This window comes from Mustela lutreola, chromosome 6, assembly GCF_030435805.1.
Source record: "Mustela lutreola isolate mMusLut2 chromosome 6, mMusLut2.pri, whole genome shotgun sequence".
Lineage (NCBI taxonomy): Eukaryota > Metazoa > Chordata > Mammalia > Carnivora > Mustelidae > Mustela > Mustela lutreola.
This window is the reverse complement of record NC_081295.1, coordinates 81,755,500-81,776,356: the sequence shown is the minus strand read 5'-3', so window position 1 is coordinate 81,776,356 and position 20,857 is coordinate 81,755,500. Positions and strand designations below refer to the sequence as shown.

The 20,857-nt window shown below is 35.3% G+C and overlaps 1 protein-coding gene across 3 annotated transcripts in view; it reads right to left on the bottom strand.

Moving 5' to 3' along the window:
- CEP85L (centrosomal protein 85 like) overlaps positions 1-20,857 on the bottom strand; it is a 172,771-nt gene that overhangs the window by 138,400 nt on the left and 13,514 nt on the right. For all 3 annotated transcript variants that reach the window (XM_059177727.1, XM_059177725.1, XM_059177726.1), the window contains exon 2: positions 9,301-9,462. In XM_059177727.1, the coding sequence (XP_059033710.1) occupies positions 9,301-9,462 (162 nt within the window). The remainder of the gene's footprint in view (positions 1-9,300; positions 9,463-20,857) is intronic.

Sequence of the window (20,857 nt, the reverse complement as noted above, 5' to 3'; positions counted from 1 at the left end):
AGAGACATATGAAGAAAGAGAAACAAAAAAAGAGAAAGTAAGAAAGGAGAACAAGAATCATTTTTAAAGCAATGATGGTAATGCTAAGACTGCACTAAGCAATTTAAAAGTCATGTTGTTACATCTTCATAATACATAAAAAAGAATTATCTCCAAATTACAGATGAAAAAACTGAGGCTGAAGGAAATGAGAAATTATTCAAGGTTGCACACATAATTAAGTGGTAACAGGTTTAAACACAGCATGAACTCTTAGCCATCGTATTAGTAAGAGCAGTCATTTCATTTCTGGGGAATTAACTTGTTCGTTTATACAATGGTCTAATTAATTATATTTTTCTCTAAAGACCCATCCAATACTAACACCATGACTATTACCAAAAGAAAATAACTCTACTTATCATTTATAGCCTAAGAAGATATTCCATCAGTATGATGAAAGTTTGGAAAAAAGTATCTATAATAGTACATTTTCTTTAGTACTTCAGGAATATCACCAGCCTCCCACTGAAGGACTCTGAAATAAACTTCAATCGTAGTACACATAGAACACTACACTAAAATGCTACTTCAGGGGTGCCTGGCTGGCTCAGTGGGTTAAAGCCTCTGCCTTCGGCTCAGGTCATGATCCCAGGGTCCTGGGATCGAGCCCCGCATCGGGCTCTCTGCTCAGCAGGGAGCCTGCTTCCTCCTTTCTCTCTGCCTGCCTCTCAGCCTACTTGTAATCTCTGCCTGTCAAATAAATAAATAAAATCTTTTAAAAAAATAAATAAAATAAAATAAAATGCTACTTCAGATCAATCAAGTAAAAAACCTCCATTATTCAACTATCAATATACCCTTGTCAAGTTTATTTCAAGGGATAAAGATATGAGTAATACTTAAACAAACTTATAATAAAATCAATAATTCTAAGAGTATTCATTTACAAACTAAATAAGGCTGTGAAAACAGGATATAAAATCTTTATTTAAGAAAGGTTAAAAAAGAATGTTAAAGAGGGCACCTGGGTGGTTCAGTGGGTTAAGCCTCTGCCTTCGGCTAAGGTCATGATCTCAAGGTTCTGGGATCGAGTCCCACATCGGGCTCTCTGCTCAGTGGAGAGCCTGCTTTCTCCTCTCTCTCTCTCTCCGCCTGCCTCTCTGCCTACTTGTGATCTCTCTCTGTCGAATGAATAAATAAAATCTTAAAAAAAAAAAGAATGTTAAACAAAGCACTATAAACCTAAATTATTTTCATCTTTCAATTTAACAAGAGAATACTTCTTTTACAACTATTATTTTTTACAATGCACATTCCTATCTGCCCCTTCACTACCCTTGTATATATTTCCTTCCTTTCTTTGGTGTGTTTAAATAATCAACTGACATTAGATGCTAGACCGTAATGAAATCAACATTCAATGCAACTGCTAGCAAAGTTATAACAAACAGTATTAGTTAAGATTTTTTGTTAATGTCGATAAGAAACATTAATGAGAAGATGGAAAAGACAGTCTTCCCTATATTTCCCACTAAATACAACTAAAAGCCCTAGATATTATATATAAAACAAGCAAATGACTGAAAGTTGGAGAAAAGAAGGCAAACCAGCTAAGAACCTCAGGATCCAAGGAACACAATACTGTGGTGAATTCCTTGGGTTTTCTTTTTGCCTCTCTGCTTTGGAGCAAAAATAAACCAGTCACCCCAAAGAACCAAATGGTACACCCCCAAAAAGTCTCAGGAAAGCCAGTTCTCCCTACATAATGGACCAGGAAAGAGGAAGCTAATAAGAAGTTCTCAAGAAAGTAAGCACTCTTTTCCAGCCAAATACCATAGAAAAAACCACAGCTCTACCCACACCAACAAAAGTCAAGTGGGAGCCTAGACGTCCAACCTTGCCAAGCTATAACAAAATACTTCAAAGAGCTCCACCAGAAGGCCAAGCAAGGAAACACAACTTTCATCTCTATCTGGCACTATGGATATTCTCTATGCACAGATACATTCTTAGGTTATATCAGAGAGGCCTAACAGAGTGTCTGGACACTCACCATCCCCCAGCAGTAATGAGGCCAGCCACAATGGTGTCAATGGTGATGATATGAAAAACCTGGACTTGTACCCCACCCAGAAGTAACAAGGCACTCCCTTCCAAACTCCTCACGTATGAACAGAAGACAACTGGAGAACCTAGACTTCTAACTACATCTAGCAATAAGGAGGTAGTACCTCTCCCCGCTTCACATGCCAGAGCAGTATCTTACCAAGATGGCAAATAAAAAAGGTTTAAACATATAGTTAATAATATGTTTACTATATGTTTATAATCATTTTATATTACATTTACTCATATGTAAATAGCTTATATTTACAAAACGTGACAAAACATAAACATAACATTTGTTATGCAGGAAATAATTTAAATCTAGACTCTCATAACTGTACAAAATACTCCAAAATTTAAATTCAAAATCACTTGTCATACAAAGAATTAGTAAGTTCCCAAAATGAATGGGAAAAAAAAACCAATAGATGCCAACACCAAGATGAGAGAATTGTTAGAATTCTCTGGCAAAGGGGAGCCTGGGTGGTTCAGTCAGTTGAGCAACCGTCTTCAGCTCAGGTCATGATCCTGGAGCCCCAGGATTGAGTCCCATGTCAGGCTCCCTGCTCGGTGGGGGAGTCTGCTTCACCCTCTGACCCTCCCCCATCTCGTTCTCTCTCTCTCTCAAATAAATAAATAAAAATCTTTAAAGAGAAAAAAAAAGAATTCTCTAGCAAGGATTTTAAAGGAATCATCATAAAATTGCTTTGATGAACAATACAGGCATGCCTGAAACGACAAAAGAGAGCACCAGCAAGGAAATAAAAGACAAAACAAACATTTTAGAACTGAGAAATACAATAAGATAAATAGCTCAGTAGGAGGGCTCAACATTAAAACAGAGCAGACCCCCCCCCAAAAAAAATCAGTGACCTGAAAGACAAAAACAATAAAAATTACCCAGTCTACACAACAAACAATAGACAAAGGAGGGAGAGGAGGTAAAAAGGAAGAGAGCATCAGAAACCTGTAGGACAATAACAAAAGATTTATGACTTGTGCCATCCTGGAAGTGAGGAGTTAAAGGCTCAATTACTCAAACAAAATAATGTTTGGAAACTTCTCAGATTTGGCAGGATGTTCAGTTTCAAGAGGCTATATGAATCCCAAAAAGGAAAAATCCAAAGAAATCCACCCAAAGACCCATGATACTTAATTTCTAAAAACTGAACACAATGAAAAAAAAATCTTCAGAATAGTCAAAGAAAAATGACAAGAGATTTGTCATCAGAAACCATGGAGGTCAAAAAGAAGTGGCACAATACTTTCAATTACTGGGCGGGGGGCAGGGGGGGAATCTGTCAAACTAGAAATGAATACCCAATAAAATTATCCTTCTGTAAACAAGGGAAAATCAAGATATTCTCAGTTGAAAAGAAACAGATAATTTGTCACAAGTAGATGTGAAAGATTAAAAAAATGGCTAAACCAAAATAAAATAATAAATGGAACTTTGAAACATGAAGAAAGAAAGAACACAGAAAGCAAAGATAGGCTGTGTCTCATCTTGTTTCCTAAATTAAAGTCTGGTAGTTGGAGTAAAAATTATAACACCATCTGATATATTTATAAATATATACATAGACAATATTTGAAACAATTTTTAAAGTAGGGGATGGTAAAGGATTTTATACTCTACTCAAACTGTTAAAATTGGTTATTCATATTACATATGTACATATATACCTAGACCAACCACTAGAAGAGCTATACAAAGGGATACACTTAAAAATACTATAGATAAATCCAAGTAGAATTCTAAAAACATTCTACTAACCCACAGGAAAGCAGGAAAATGAAAACAGAAAGAAGACAAATAGTGAACTTAAGTATCAGTAAATCAACAATTACATTAAGGGTAAATGGTCTAAATATATCAAGCAAAAGACAGAGATTAGCAGAGTGAATTAAAAATCACAATCCAACTGTGTGTTGTTACAAGCAACCTACTTCATATATAATGATACAGACAGGTTGAAAAGTAAAAAGAATGGGAAACATTTACCATTTAAACACTAATCAAAGGAAAGCCAGAGTACTATACAAATAGCAGGTAAAGTGGACTTCAGCACAAGAAAATAACCAGAGACAGAGAAGATATTATATAATAATAAAAGGGCCAATCCACCAAGAATATACATCAATCCTAAACGTGTATGCACCAAGCATTAGAACTATAATAAATATAACAAAAATTTCAAGAACCAAAAAGAAATACACAAATCCACAATTATAGTTGAGATTCTAAAAGACTGCTCTTAACAACTGACTAAACAACTAGATAGAAAACCATCAAAGATATACAAAAAGTCAAAAACACCATCAACCAACAGGATCTAATCAACCCAACAACAGCAAAATATATATTGTTTTCAAGTGCCCACAAAACATATACTGTATAAACCACAGACTAAGACCTAAAGGAACCTCAAAAAATTTATAATTGAAATCATAGTGTTCTGACCACAACAGAATCACTGAAATTAATAATTTAATTTGAAATTAGTAATTTTCAAATACTTGAAATTAGTAACAGAAAGATAGCATAAAAATGCGAAAACTTTGAAATTAAACAACATACTACTAAAACCCTGAGGTCAAGAAGAAAGTCTCAAGGTAAATTAAGAAAACAACTAAATGACAACATAAAATATCAAAATTTGTAGGACACAGTCAAAACCATGCTTGGAAAAATTTATAGCACCAAATGCATCCACCTAAAAAGAGTAAAAGTTTCAAAACCACTAATCAAAACCTTAAAAACTGAGAAAAAAAAAAACTGAGAAAAACAGCAAAATAAATCCAAAGCAAAAACAAGTAAATAATAAAGAGCAGAAATAACTGAAACTTAAAAGAGAAAAAAGAAAATGAAATAAAGAATTGATCCTTTGAAAAGGTCAATAAAATTGACAAACTTACTAAAACTAAAAATAAAAAAGGAAATGTGACACAAATTACCAGTACCAGAAATGGAATAGAAGGTGGTATCACTACAGAGGCTACAGACATCAAGAGATAATAGGGAAATGCTATGAACAACTCTACACACATTAATTTGACAACTTAGACAAAATGGGCCACTTCTGGGTGGGGGGACTACAACAATTCATCCAATTTAAGAGGCATAATTTGAAGGGCGCCTGGGTGGCTCTGTGTGCTAAGCCTCTGCCTTCGGCTCAGGTCATGATCTCAGGGTCCTGGGATAGAGCCCCGCATCAGGCTCTCTGCTCAGCAGGGAGCCTGCCTCCTACTCTCTCTCTGCCTGCTTGTGATCTCTCTCACTATGTCATATAAATAAATAAAATCTTTAAAAAAAAAAGGCATAATTTGAATAACCCTATAATTATTAAGGAGAATGAATTCAGGACTTTAAAACTATAAAAAAAGAAATCTCTAGACCCAGAGGGTCTCAGTAAAGAATTCTACCAAACATCTAAAGAATCAATGTCACTCTATACAGTCTCTTCCAGAAAAAAGGAGAGAATACTTTCCAATTCATTTTATAAAGCTAGTATCATCCAGACATCAAAACAGGACAAGGCAGTCCCCCTAAAAAGAAAATTATGGAACAATACTCCTTTATGGATACACAGAAAAATTCCTTAACAAAATATTAATAGAATTTAGCAATACATAAACATAATTCTACCTTATGACCAAGTGGAGTTCCAGGGATGGAAAACTAACTCAATTTTCAAAAAATCAAGCTATGGAAATCTGCCACCACCATATCAACAAGCTAATGAAGAACATCACTTATCAAATGATACAGAAAAAACATTTGCAAAATCCAATACCCATTCATCATTTAAAAAAACCAAAAAAAACCCCAGCAAAGTACGACTAGAGGGAAATTTCCTCAAATTGATAAATGATATCTACAAAAAACCTACAGCTAACAACGATCATACAACTACTTAACAGTGGAAGACTAAGCACTTTATCTGTAAGATAAAAATGTCTACTTCTACTACTCATCTTCAACGCTATTCTGGATGGTCTGGTTACTGTGATGATAAGTGAAGAAGAGGAAATAAAAGACATAGATTAGAAAGGAAAAACATCTTATTTATGATGACATGACTGTCTATAAAGTCCCAAGACATCTACCAAAAAATCTCCTACAACTAAAGAGGTTCAACGATGTCACAAGATAAACATAAAAAAATTTATTTATTTCTATATAGTAACACATATTGACACCAAAACGGGAAATACAATGCCATCTACAATCACTCCAAAAAAAAAAAAAAAAGGAAAAAATGAAATACTCAGGTTTAATTCTAACAAAACAGATACAATACTGGTGAGTAAAATTGAAATTTAAGTAAATGGAGACCTATATCATGTTAATGGACTAGAAAACTCAAGAGAGTAAACATGTCAATTCTCCCCAACCTGATAAACGGATAATACAATTCCTATATAATTCCCAGCAAGATTTTTTTGTAGCTATAGATAAATTAAAACTTATACAGAAAAGCAAAGGAAGGGCGCCTTGGTGGCTCAGTGGGTTAAACCCTCTGCCTTTGGCTACGGTCATGATCCCAGGAGCCTGGGATCGAGTCCCGCATCTCTGCTCAGCAGGGAGCCTGCTTCCTCCTCTCTCTCTCTCTCTCTGCCTGCCTCTCTGCCTGCTTGTGATCTCTGTCTGTCAAATAAATAAAATCTTAAAAAAAAGGAAAAGAAAAGAAATGAGAATAGTTAAAACAGTTTTGAAAAAGAAAAATGGGAATAATTATTCTACCCATTTTTGAGACTTATTAGGCAAAGAAAATGAATTCCAATCTTAGTCTCACACTGTGCAAAAAGGATTAAAGTCAGCATGTCAGGGTTTTCAACATCCCGCATATTACAAAAAAGGTTTGGCCCTTATCTTTGGCTCCTAAGAGGTAACCTCTAAACCCTTGGAATACCCTGCCTAATAAGACTGTCTTTGTTTACCTGGGGACCTTGAGTTAGTTCATATAGTCTACACTAATAATGTGATTTATGATGGGTGCTTTGAAACGTGTTACAAGCTTGAGTTCTCAAAGGCTAGTGACTAATGTCATCCACACAAGGAGTCAATCATGCCAACATAACCAACCCACAATAAAAATCCTGGACACCAAGGCTTAAGTAACTTTGCCTGGTTAGCAACATTTACGTGCTCTCACAAATCACTGCGGGGAAAATGAAACACGGTCTACACAACTCCACTGGGAGAGGACAAATGGTTGGGCCTAGTGTTTCCTAGACCCTGCCCTTTGCTTCTTTTTCTATTGCTGATTTAACTCTGTATCCTTCAGCTGTAATAAACCATAATCATTAGCATGACAGCTTCTCTGAGTTCTGGAATTCTTTCCAGCAAATCATTGAGCTGAAAAGTGATCTTGGGAACACCAAAACACACTTGTTTTATAATAAATTAACTAAAAAATGGATCACAGAATTAAATAGAAAACAAAAAAATGATAAAACTTCAAGGCAAAAAGAGAGAAAAATCTTCAAGATCTGGGACTATGCAGGGTTCATAGACTTGACCCCAAAAGCACAATCCTTATATACAGTTCTAAAATTATAACTATTCATCAAACTATTTATTTTAAAACTTTTGTTCTGCAAAAGACACTGTTAGAGGATGAAATGACAAGCTACAGAATGGAAGAATATATTTGCAAACCATATAGCGAACAAAGGATTAATGTCTAAAATACAGAAAGAACTCTAAAAGCTCAACAGTAAAAAAAAAAATAATAATCTGATTAAAACAGAGGCAAAAGACATGAAGAAACATTTCACTGAAGAGGACAGATGGAAAGTAAACATATGAAGAAACAGTCAATATTATTAATCTTTAAGGAAATGAAAATTGAAACCACAATGAAGTATCACTACACTCCCATCAGAAAGGTTAGAATTAAAAACCACCGGTGTGGGACGCCTGGGTGGCTCAGTGGGTTAAGCCACTGCCTTCAGCACAGGTCGTGATCTCAGGGTCCGGGATCGAGCCCCGCATCGGGCTCTCTGCTCAGCAGGAAGCCTGCTTCCTCCTCTCTCTCTCTCTCTCTCTCTCTCTCTCTCTGCCTGCCTCTCTGCCTGTGTGTGCTCTCTCTCTGTCAAATAAATAAATAAAATCTTTAAAAAAAAAAAAAAAAAGCCACCGGTGCTAACAAGAATGAAGAAAAAACCGGATCACTCACAATAACCCATTTCCATTGCTGACGGAAATGAAATAATCACTCTGAGAAACAGTATGACAATTTCCTTAAAAACTAAACATTCAAATGCCATACAACCAGCAACTGTGTTCCTGGACATGGATGGTTAAAGCAGCTCTATTTCCAATAGTCAAAACTGAAACAACGCACATGGCTTTCAGGGGGGAAAATGCTTAACCAAAATGTAGTTTACCTAACACCACCACTGCTGAATACTACTTAGAAATAAGATAAATGAACTATTTATATATGCAACAATTTGGATGAATTGTCAAAGAAAAAAGCCAATATTATAGGGTTACATACTATATGATTCCATTTTTACAGCATTCTTGAAATGACGAAATTATAAAAATGGGAGACTAGATGTAGTGGTTTCCAAAAGTTAAGGGGAGGATGACCAACATGAGGTGCATACTGTGGTGATAGAAACGTTCTGTAGGGCACCTGAGTAGCTCAGTTAGTTGAGCAACTGCCTTCAGTTCAGGTCATGATCCTGGAATCCAAGGATCAAGTCCCACATCAGGCTCTCTGCTCAGTAGGGAATCTGCTTCTCCCTCTGACCCTCCCCCTTCTTATGCTCTCTCTCTCTCTCTCAAAGAAATAAAAATCTTTTAAAGAAAAGAAAAGAAACAATCTATGTTTTGACTATCAATATCAATATCCTGGTTGTGATAGTGCACTGCAGTTTTGTGAGGTATTACCATGGATGGAGGTGGGAGGTACTGAATACAGGGTGCATCCAATCACTGTACTGTTTCTTAAAATTGCCTGTGAAATCTATAATTATATCAAAACAAATAGTTTAAAAAGTGATGTGGGAAAAGTAATATGATCAGAGGGATAATTTCATTTGATATAATGATAACACTGAACATTATTAATTATTGTTAAATATTCAAATATTACTTTATAATTTATTTTGGAAAACAGAACACATCCCTTGAATATTCTCAATCACAAGCATTCTCTGGAGGCTCATGTCTAAACACTAAGAATTTCAGCTCACCTTCCACACTGTCAGAACAGGAAGTTCCAATGCCGGTGTCACCACTGTCAGAAGTTATACTATGTCTCCTGATAGGATTATTTCGATGGTTAGATGTAACACTTGTGGCCTGCCACAATGATTCATTACCAGGTAACCATGCTGATGAAGAATAATCTGGGCCTACAAAGAAAAATATGCAAAAATTAGCATACTTATAATATCTACAAGTAGACAGAAGAGATCTTTTTTGACCTTAGAAAAAAATATACATAAAAAAGTTATTTTCTGCATCAAATAATTAAAATAGATCAATGATATCTAAGATGCATCAAATAAACTTACATACTGTACACCTAAAAATTCAATGCTGATTTCACAGCTTCCTCTACTAAAGGACCTGGATTTCTACTCATAGGTTTTGAACATTGAAACACATACTGCTGTTTTATTTAAAACGTCAAATCTATCTATCTGTCTGGAAATGTCAGCACTCTGCTCTAGAATATCTGATATGCAGACATCTGTGATACCACACAGCGCAATCAGCTGAGAACTGGGGCCCAGGGAAAGCCTAACTGAATAATATTGCATAACAATTTAAGTGAAACATGCTAATGGAAAATAAATTTTTTCTACTGTATCCTAATCATTTAACATTTAAAATCATTTTGTATTTCTTTTATTTCTTTAGTTATGTTTTCATAAAAGATTAACACCATAGCATCATCATGACTTTTTCTCAATTTTCCCTTTTGAGTGATATTAAATCTTTTTTTGGCTAACATCACTTTTTAATGTTCTCCTGGTCTTTATTTTCAGTTATCTTGTCCACTTTAACTTAATTTTTATTTGCCTTTTTCTGACATATCCATCTTACTTTTTTCTTCTTACTTCATTTTTAAATTTTTGTCCATTACAATGCCACACAAAGTATATCCAAGGAAGAATGCTAGTCTGTGAATCACTTATAACTAGTTCATAAAAGTTACAGTAATCTGAGGGGCGCCTGGGTGGCTCAGTCATTTGGGCATCTGCCCTCAGCTCAGGTCACAATCTCAGGGTCCTGGGATCTGTCAGGCTCCTCACTCAGCTGGGAGTTGGCTTTTCTTTCTCCCTCTCCCCCCACCCCCATGCAGAGTGTGCATACATGCTTTCTCTCTCAAATAAATAAATAAAATCTTTAAAAAGTTATGGTAATCTTAAAAAGCAATTTTAAATTTATTGAATTTTATATAAAAGCTATAGAAACACATATCTTTATTAATGATGAACACCATGATTCTCAAATTGGAGCCTGAAACTTATTTGTGGAAGTTAACAAGTTCTACACAAGAATTTGGGGCTTTCATTCAATGACATCCTTAAAAAATTAATAAGCATACTACAGATGATCTGAATAGCTACCTTAAAACAGATTTATTATCAATAATTTCAATGCCCGCATTTGTGCTCTGTTCACAAATGCAGCTATTTCTAAGTAAAGAGCAAATAATGTATGGGGCATTTATCATCCTGATATGAAACAAGATATCTTCACAGAATTGCAAACTGACACACCATTGAAACTGCCATATAAGGAGTACCTTCTAGCAATTAGAAAAAATAAAGTTTTTAGATTTAACGTAAGGATCACAAAATAAAAAGCATGTCCATAAAACGGATTAAATCATTTTGCCACTATTTTTGAAAAAGCCTCTCTCTTATTTAATATTAAAAATAAAAATTCATAAAGATTAATAAAACCAGACCTGAAGCTATTTTCTACCAATACTAATCCTAAAATTAAAGATATCGTTTTACTAAAACACCATGCCATGTTAATACTAGTTTAAATTTCTATTTTCATATCATTTATGAATTAAATTTGTTTTGGTTTTATAGATATATAAGGTAAATAAGTAGCCTTAAAAACCATATACATTTAGAGGTGCCTAGGTGACTCAGTCAGTTAAGCATATGACTCTTGATTTTGGATCAGGTCATGATCTCAGGATTGTGAGATCAAGCCCCACATTCAGCTCAGTGCTGGGCATGAAACCTGCTTACAATTCTTTCTCTTCCTTCCTACCCCCACCAACAAGTTTTCTCACTCTCTATCTCAGAAAACAAAACAACACAAACAAACAAAAAAACACACCTCCCAATAAAACATATACATTTAAACTAACTCAAAATTTTAAAATACTGACCAGAGAGACACACAGCCAGCTTTGATGTCCAGAACAACCACTTAAAACCTAATAGATTCTAGGCCTTTCTCAGAATGGGACTTACCTTAATTCATTTGATTAATCACTCACACATTAAAGCAACAAGTGAAGTATTCTGTAACCAGGTCTGCTCTAACTCTGATCTATCCATAATCTATACCAAAATGTTTTCCTCAATCAGATCCTCAGGTATGGACAAATATTTCTTAAGATATCCAGAAAATAGCATAAATAGGCTAGGAATACATGTAATGACAAAGATATGAAAGAATGTCCAATCTTACTGATAGTGAGAGAAAGTAAAAGTGTTTAGACTTCTAACATTATAGTTGACCCTTGAACAACAATAGGTTTGAACTGAGTGCCTCCCGTATACACAGAATATTTTTAAGTAAACATTATCAGAAAACTTTTTGGAGATTTGTGACAATATGAAAAAACTTACAAATAAACCAACTAGCCTAGAGATAGCAAAAAAAAATTAAGAAAAAGGTTTGTCATGAGTGCACAAAACACATATAAATATGAGTCCTATTTTATCACTACCATAAAATACATACAAACCTATGATAAGAAGTTATAATTAATCAAAACTTACACAAACATTTCACACATGGTGCCATTTAAAGTCAAGAGAAATGTAAACACAAAGATGTAGAAATAAATCATAATTGCATAAAATTAACCATAGTACATACATACTGTACTAATGTTATAATTTTGTAGCCGCCTCTCATTGCTATCATCCACTTAAAAATCCACGTGATGCTAATCATCTCTAGTACATTGTGTATCACAGTAAAAAGCGATCTCTTGTGGTTCTTGCATATGAAAGAAAACATGAAAACATCATGTTGTCTTCAATAACATAAATCTCCAACACCATGGGACCCATACACAGTGTCACTAGTGATGCTAGAAATGCATCCAAGAAGCGCAAAAAAAAAAAAAAAAAAAAGCCAGGACATTAGAAAGAAAAAGTTGAATGCTTGATATGTGCTATAGTTTGAGGTCTGTACCTGTAGTTGCCTTCCATTTCTGAATAAATGAATCCAGCATAAAGATCATTGTTAAAAATGAAAAGGAAATTTGTGAAGCTGTGACTGCAGCTACACAAGCAAGAGTAAAGAACTTGAACTTTCTGTGAAATACCTTTTTATCTTGTATTGAAAATACAGCTTTTAGGTAGGTGCAAGGTTGTGTAAGAATGGCATACCTAAAGATTAGTATGATTTGAGAAAAAGCAAAGTCATTACAGTACATGACAACTTAAAGCAAAAAGAAGGTAAACGATATAAAGCTGAAGAATTTAATGCCAGCACAGAGTGATTTGATAATTTTTAGAAAGAAATTTGGCTTAAAAAAGTTCAAGATAATAGGAGAAACAGCTTCTGCCCACCAAGAGGCAACAGATGAATTCCCAGATGCTGTTATGAAAATCATTGATGAGAAAGGATATCTGCCTGTACAGGTTTTTAAAGGCAGACGAAAGGGTGTTACTCTGAAAGAAATGGCCACAAAAGATGTATTAGTAAGGAAGAGGAGTGAGCACCAAATCTTAATGCAGGAAGGGCTGGGCTAACAGTCGCTCTGTGCAAATGCAGTCCAGCGTGTGGTCAGGACTGTCCTTATCTAAAAAGCTTCTAACCCCCAGCTTTGAAGGAAAAAGGTAACTAACCATCAGCAGCCAGTCTTTTGGTTGCAAAACAAGAAGGCCTGAACAAGAACCCTTTTTCTAGACTGGTTCCATTGATGCTTTGTCCCTCAAGTCAGGAAGCAACTTGCCAGAAAGGGACTGTATTTTATTTTATTTTATTTTATTTTTAAGATTTTATTTATTTATTTGTCAGAGAGAGAGCGAGCGAGAGCGAGCACAGGCAGACAGAGTGGAAGGCAGAGTCAGAGGGAGAAGCAGGCTCCCTGCGGAGCAAGGAGCCCGATGTGGATCCCCCCTCCTCTTTCTCCTCCTTAGCCTTCAACATGAAGACAAGAATAAAGACCTCTCTGATGATCTACCTCCACTTAATGAACAGTAAATAATCATCATGCCATACAGTTAATAAACTTACCCGCTGTATACACGTGTGACTTCGCATGAAAATCTAATAATTGTACGGCAAGAACTGCATGAGATGTTTTTGTGCCATTATCATAACTGCCTAAGTATTCACATGCAGAACATCGTGTAAAAAACCTGTATGGTAGTGAATAGCCTATCTTCACACAGGCATAAAATGAGTAATATTAAATATCAAATCAATAATGTGTTAGTTTTCTCAGTTTTGTAACTTTGGTTTCAAAGAATTACATTACCTTATAGTATGCCCCTCTCTCTAGTAACGAAAACTCTATCAGCTTATCATCACACATAAGTGGTTTTTAAAAAAATGTAACACTGTTTCCAACAATGTATTATGAATATAAATGTAATACTATACGCTATTAAAATGTTATAATGATTCATTCATTAATGCATAGGCTAGGCTACTGATGAGCAATCATATTATTGCTTCTTCATTATCAATGCATGAATCCTTATACATGTAAATATATATGAATTTTCTTTTTCGAACTATCTTTTCATTTCTGGTATCTAGCATTAGGTTACATGTATAACAACGACAGTGTTTTGTATTATTTAGGAAAATATTGATACAGATATAGACAGTTCATCTTGTACACAGATGATATAAACTTAGGTACTGACAAATACAACACAGTATTGTATTTTCTGTTGTGAATTTCTTAATGTTTTTTCTCTAGCTTACTTTATTGTAAAAATCTAGTACATAACAGATATAACATATAAGATATGCATTAATCAACTGTTTATGTTATCTGTAAGGACTCCCAATCAATATCAAGCTATTAGTAGTTAAGTTTTCGAAGAGTCAAAAAATTCATACACATTTGACTGCACAGCGGACTGGCACCCCTAATTCCTGCACTGTTTAAAGGTCAACTACACTTCTTTTTTAAAAAAGATCCAATTTATACTATACGCTTAGGACACTAAAGATAATTAACAAATATTATGAATAAAATAATACTCTAATCTTTAATTTAGATTGAATTAATTCATTCTGAAAATGACATGTTTTGTCTCTACTCAAGTCAATCCAGATCACAAAGCAGTTAAGAACTATAAGTGAACTATGCTTAGCAGGAAAAATAAGAAAAATTTTCTTACACAGTATTTATATGACTATGCTACTGAAATGGGAACTACTCAATTTCTAGAGATATGCTATGGACCTTAATATATTAAAATAAGTCTCAGTGGCCTATAACAATAAAGTCTTACCTAGGTCCTATCATATTAGAGCAACTGAATGTTTGACTGTAAAATCAGTTTTCTCTAGAACAAAGACAGAAGCACTTCTGTAAGAATAGCAAAGATACCAAGACACCACACTAGACTTCTCTTTGGAAAACAGTGTATTTTTTAACACCAATTTCAATTCTTTTACATATAAATACTGAATGCCTAGGGATAACTTATTTAAAAATAAAAATTTAAAAACTACTTAAAAACTAGTAATTAAAAACTAGTAATTCTCTGGAAAATACAAGATCAGCATCAAGTGAAGAGGTAACCTATTACATTTTCTTTTTGAAGCTTTTTTTTTTTTTAAGTTGGAAGCAAAGATGCATACAATATCAAGTCTTCCACAATATGTTATATATCTATAACTGCACTTAGAAGAATAACTAATCTTACTGAATTTTTTAAATGACAACTCTAAACCAGAAGAAAATAAAAATAAAGATTTACTTTTACATACAAAAGCTGCATATGACACAAATCATAAATATAAACTGCAGTATTTCTCAAAATGCAGGTTATCAGTGGATTGAGAACCAACTGTTTTACAAAAAAAAAAAAAAACACAGAACAAAACAAAATGTCAAAGCATATTTACCCTTGTATGCCAGAAGATGCACATATCTCACATTTCAACACCTCTGAAATGTTAACAAGTACAAAGTACTTCTGTGCAAAGTTCAGAACAGTGGCCCTCAACTGCCCCAATTCTACTATCAGTAGAAATCAATGTATGACTGAATTAAATACAAATAAATCCAGAGAACACATCTTTTACTTAACCCTTATAGGTAATCAGTTTGTAAAACTATTTAGTCCATTTTGTAAATACTAATTGAAATTAGATCTCTCGTCTCCATGCCCACCATCACAGATCACATCTTTGGCTGGACTGCTGCAAGAATCTCCCTCTGAAGTAAGGCCACCCAAGTCATCCTCAACCCCTATAGCCAGTTACCTTTTGAAAATCAAATATATTTACATCATTCTCCTGTTCATATAAATTTATAGGTTCCTTCCTGCATTTTAAATAAAACTCAAACTACTTAAATTTGCCAAAGTTCTTCACCAATTGACAGCCCACCTTCAATTTCCTCCAACTCCAGCCTCACCCATTCCAGCTCCCCTATAAACACTCTCCAAACATACATACCTAATCACTGCCTCCCAACAGATTAGGTCCTTTAATGACTCCAAATTATTTTCTTTCTCTACCTTCTTTAAAGGTCGCAGTTCGGAATTAACTTGCTCTAAATGTCTTCTTTGTGCTCTCCCAATATATCATTAAAAATTCCAATAACAGCATTTTTTAAACTATATTAACCCCTTTGTGTATGACTTTGTTCTTCACCACATTAAGAACAGTAAAAGACAACCTTTTTTTCCTAGCACAGAGCTGCAGAGTCAGGCAGGGTCTCAATAAATGCAGTCATTATTGCCACTACTAGCCAATAAATGTTCATGGTATAAAATTAAAATTCTGGAAACCTTATAATTAGATCTAAAAAGTATTTTTCCTGGGATGCCTGGGTGGCTCAGCTGATTAACATCTGCCCTCAGCTCAGGTCATGATTCCAGGGTCCTGGGATCAAGTCCTACATTGGACTCCCTGCTCAGCAAAGCATCTGCTTCTCCCTCTGTCTGCTGCTCTCCCTGCTTGTGTGCTCTCGCTCTCTCTCTCTCTGACAAATGAAATCTTTAAGAAAAAAAATACACATACACACACACACATATTTCCTTTCAGAATTATGATTAAACAGGGTTGGTGGGGGGGGATCTGTTTAATTTAAAATCCAAGAGATTTTTAACTATGCCTTGAGCCAGTCTGCAATTAAGTACCTATTTAAAGATCAGTAAACACTTTCCAAAGCAGCTAAAAAATAATTATTATAAATGGTTTGGGGGGGATGATGGCCAAAATTCCTAATAAATATGAGAAAACAATCTCCTATAGGAACAACAACAAAAAAAAAAAAAACAGAAAAAGTTACAAAAAATTAAAAGGAACATAACATTAAAAAGCATTCACATTACTAGTAACCACACACACACACAGAAGAGAGAAAATCTCAACCTACACTAGAGATTATCTATCTAAAATGGAAGAAACAATACGGCAATATTTGTTCCTCATTGCCATCATCTAGTTCATTTTAGTACTGATTATTTCTAGGGTAAGTGAATCTAATTGTCTTGGTTTTTTATTCTTCTATTATAGAATTTCTAATATTCCTTAGTGGTAAAGAATGGACCATGAAACCAGGCTGCCTGGACATAAACTCTATCCAACCTCTTATTAGCAGTGAGCCCTGGAGTAAATCACTTATCTAAACTGTAGCTCATAAATAAAATCCTTAAAAAAAGGGAAGGGGCACACCTGGGTGACTCAGTGGGTTAAGCCTCTGCCTTCGGCTCAGGTCATGGTCTCAGGGTCCTGGGATCAAGCCTGGAATCTGGCTCTCTGCTCAGCAGGGAGCCTGCTTCACCCTCTCTCTCTGCCTGCCTCTCTGCCTACTTGTGATCTCTCTCTCTCTCTGTCAAATAAATAAAATCTTTAAAAATAAATAAATAAACCGTAGCTCAATTTTCTTCACACGTAAAGAGAGAACAAATTAGAGTACCTATCTTATAGCATTGTGATAATTAAATGAATATGAAGAGCTTTATTTATTATTTAATTCAAATTCAATTAACATATAATGTATTATTGGGTTCAGAGAGATAGAAGTCAGTAATTCATCAGTCTTACTTAATACCCAGTCCTCATTACATCACATGCCCTGCTTACATGTCACCCAGTTATCCATCCCCCCCCACTTCCCACCCCTCCAGCAACCCTCAATTTGTTTCCTATGATTAAGGGTCTCTTATGGTTTGTCTCCCTCTCCGATTTTATCTTTTGGTTTTTTTCCTCTCATACCCTAAGATCCTCTATTTTGCGTCTTAGGTTCCACATGAGTGAGATCATTTAATTATCTTTCTCTGGTTGACTTATTTCACTTAGCATAATACCCTCTAATTCCAATCACATCACTGCAAATGGTTAAGAGTTCATTTTTTGATGCCTGAATAGTGTTACACTGTATGTGTATGTGTGTGTATGTACATATATATGCATGTATATGTGTGTATATATGTATATATATGCATACCATATATATGGTGTATACGTGTGTGTGTGTATGTACGTATATTACCACATCTTCTTTATTCATTTATCTGTCAATGGATATCTGCACTCTTTCCATCTCGCTATTGTGGACATTGCTACTATAAACACTGTGGTGCAGGTGCCCCTTCGAATGATTACATCTGTATCTTTGGGGTAAATACTCAGTAGGGCACTGGGTCATAGGATAGTTCTATTTTCAACTTTTTGAGGAACCTCCATACTGTTTTCCAGAGTGGCTGCACCAGCTTGCATTCCCACCAACAGTGTAGGAGGGTCCCCCTTTCTCCACATCCTCACTAACATCTGTCGTTTCCTGACTTGTTAATTTTAGCCATTCTGACTGGTATGAGGTAGTATTCATTGTGGTTTTGATTTGTATTTCTCTGATGCTGAGTGATGTTGAGCATTTTTTCATGTGTCTGTTGGCCATTTGGAAATCTTTTTTTTTTTTTTAAAGATTTTATTTATTTTATAGAGAGAGATCGGTAGGCAGAGAGGCAGGCAGAGAGAGATGGAGAAGCAGGCTCCCTGCTTGCAGAGCAGAAAGCCTGACTCGGGACCTGATCCCAGGACCCTGAGATCATGACCTGAGCCGAAGGCAGAGAGAGGCTTAACCCACTGAGCCACCCAGGCACCCCCATTTGGATATCTTCTTTGCAGAAACATCTGGTCATGTCTTCTGCCCATTTCTTGATCAGATTATCTATTCCTTAGGTGTTGAGTTTTATAAGTTCTTTATAGATTCTATAAACTAGCCCTTTATCTGAAATGACCTTTGTTAAGTATCTTCTCCCATTCTGCTGATTGTCTTTTGATTTTGTGGACTGTTTCCTTTCCTTTCCTGTGCAAAAGCTTTCTTTCTTGATGAAGTCTCAATAGTTTCTTTTTGCCTTTGTTCCGCTTGCATTTAGAGACCTTTCTAGCAAGAAGTGGCCGTGGCCAAGGTCACAGACGTTGCTGCTTGTGTTCTCCTCTAGGATTTTGATGGATTCCTGTCTCACATTTAGGTCTTTCATCCATTTTGAGTCTATTTTTGTATATGGTTTAAGAAAATGGTCCAGTTTCATTTTTCTGCATGTGGCTTCCCAATATACCCAGCACCATTTATTGAAGAGACTTGTCTTTTTTCCATTGGATATTCTTTCCTGATTTGTTGAAGATTAGTTGACCACAGAGTTGAGGGTCCATTTCTTGGCTCTCTATTCTGTTGCATTGATCTCTGCATCTGTTTTGGTGCCAGTACCATATTGTCTTGATGATTACAGCTTTGTGATAGAGCTTGAAGTCTGGAATTGTGATGCCAACTTTTCCTTCCATTTCTATTGTTTTTTTTTTTTGGAACAGTTTCAGCAGAACAGATATTAATTCTTCTTTAAATGTTTGGTAGAATTCTCCTGGGAAGCCGTCTGGCGCAGAGCACTTTTTGTTAGGAGATTTTTGATGACTGCTTCAATCTCCTTACTGGTTATGGGTCTTTTCAGGTTTTCTGTTTCTTCCTAGTCCAATTTTGGTAGTTCATATGTCTCTAGGAATGTATCCATTTCTTCCAGATTGCCTAATTTGTTGGCACATAGCTGCTCATAATATGTTCTTATAATGTATTTCTTTGGCGTTGGTTGTAATCTCTCCTCCTTCATTTATGATTTTATCTATTTGGTATCTATATCTTTCCTTTTGGTTAGTCTGGCCCAATCTGTCAATCTTATTCTTTCAAAGAACCAGCTCCTAGTTTCGTTGATCTCTTCTACTATTCTTTTGGTTTCTGTTTCATTGATTTCTGCTCTTTCTTTTTCTCTTCTCCTGCTGGGAAGAGGAAGCTGTATTTGCTGTTCTTTCTCCAGCTCCTTTAGGTGTAAGGTTATGTTGTATATCTGAGACCTTTTTTATTTCTTAGAAAGGCTTGTATTGCTATACACTTTCCTCTTAGGACCACCTTTGCTGCATTCTAAAGGTTTTGAACAGTTGTGTTTTCATTTTGTTTCCATGAATTTTTTAAATTCTTCTTTTATTTGCTGGTTGACCCATTCATTCTTTAGTATGATGCTCTTTAGTCTCCATATATTTGAGTTCTTTCCAAATTTCCTCTTCTGATTGAGTTCCAGGTTTCAAAGCACTGCAGTCTGAAAATATGCAGGGAATGATACAAATTTTTTTGTTGCCAGCTGAGACCTGATTTGTGACCCAATATATTATCTATTCTAGAGAATGTTCCATGTCCACTCAAGAAGAATGCATTTTCTGTTGCTTTAGGATGGAGTGTTCTGAATGTATCTTAAAGTCCATGTGGTCCAGTGTGTCATTCAAAGCTGTTTCCTTGTTGATCCTCTGCTTAGATGATCTGTCCATTGCAGTGAGGGGAGTGCTAAAGTCCCCTACAATTATTGTATTATTATCTATGTGTTTCTTTATTTTTGTTATTAATTTGTTTATATAACTGGCTGCTCCCATGTTAGGGGCATAAATATTTACAACTCTTAGATCTTCTTGTTGGATAGACCCTTTAGTTATGATATAATGTCCTTCCCCATCTCTTATTACAGTCGTTGGTTTTAAATCTAATTTGTGGGGTGCCTGGGTGGCTCAGTGGGTTAAAGCCTCTGACTTCGGCCCAAGTCATGATCCTGGGGTCCTGGGATCGAGCCCTGCATGGAGCTCTCTACTCAGCAGGGAGCCTGCTTCCCCGTCTCTCTCTTCCTACCTCTCTGCCTACTTGTGATCTCTCTCTGTCAAATAAATAAATAAAATCTTTAAAAAAAAATCTAATTTGTATGATATAAGCATTGTTATCCCAGCTTTATTTTCATGTCCACTAGCATAATGTATGCCCCCCCCCCACCAATTTTAAATCTGGAAGTGTCTTTGGGTCGA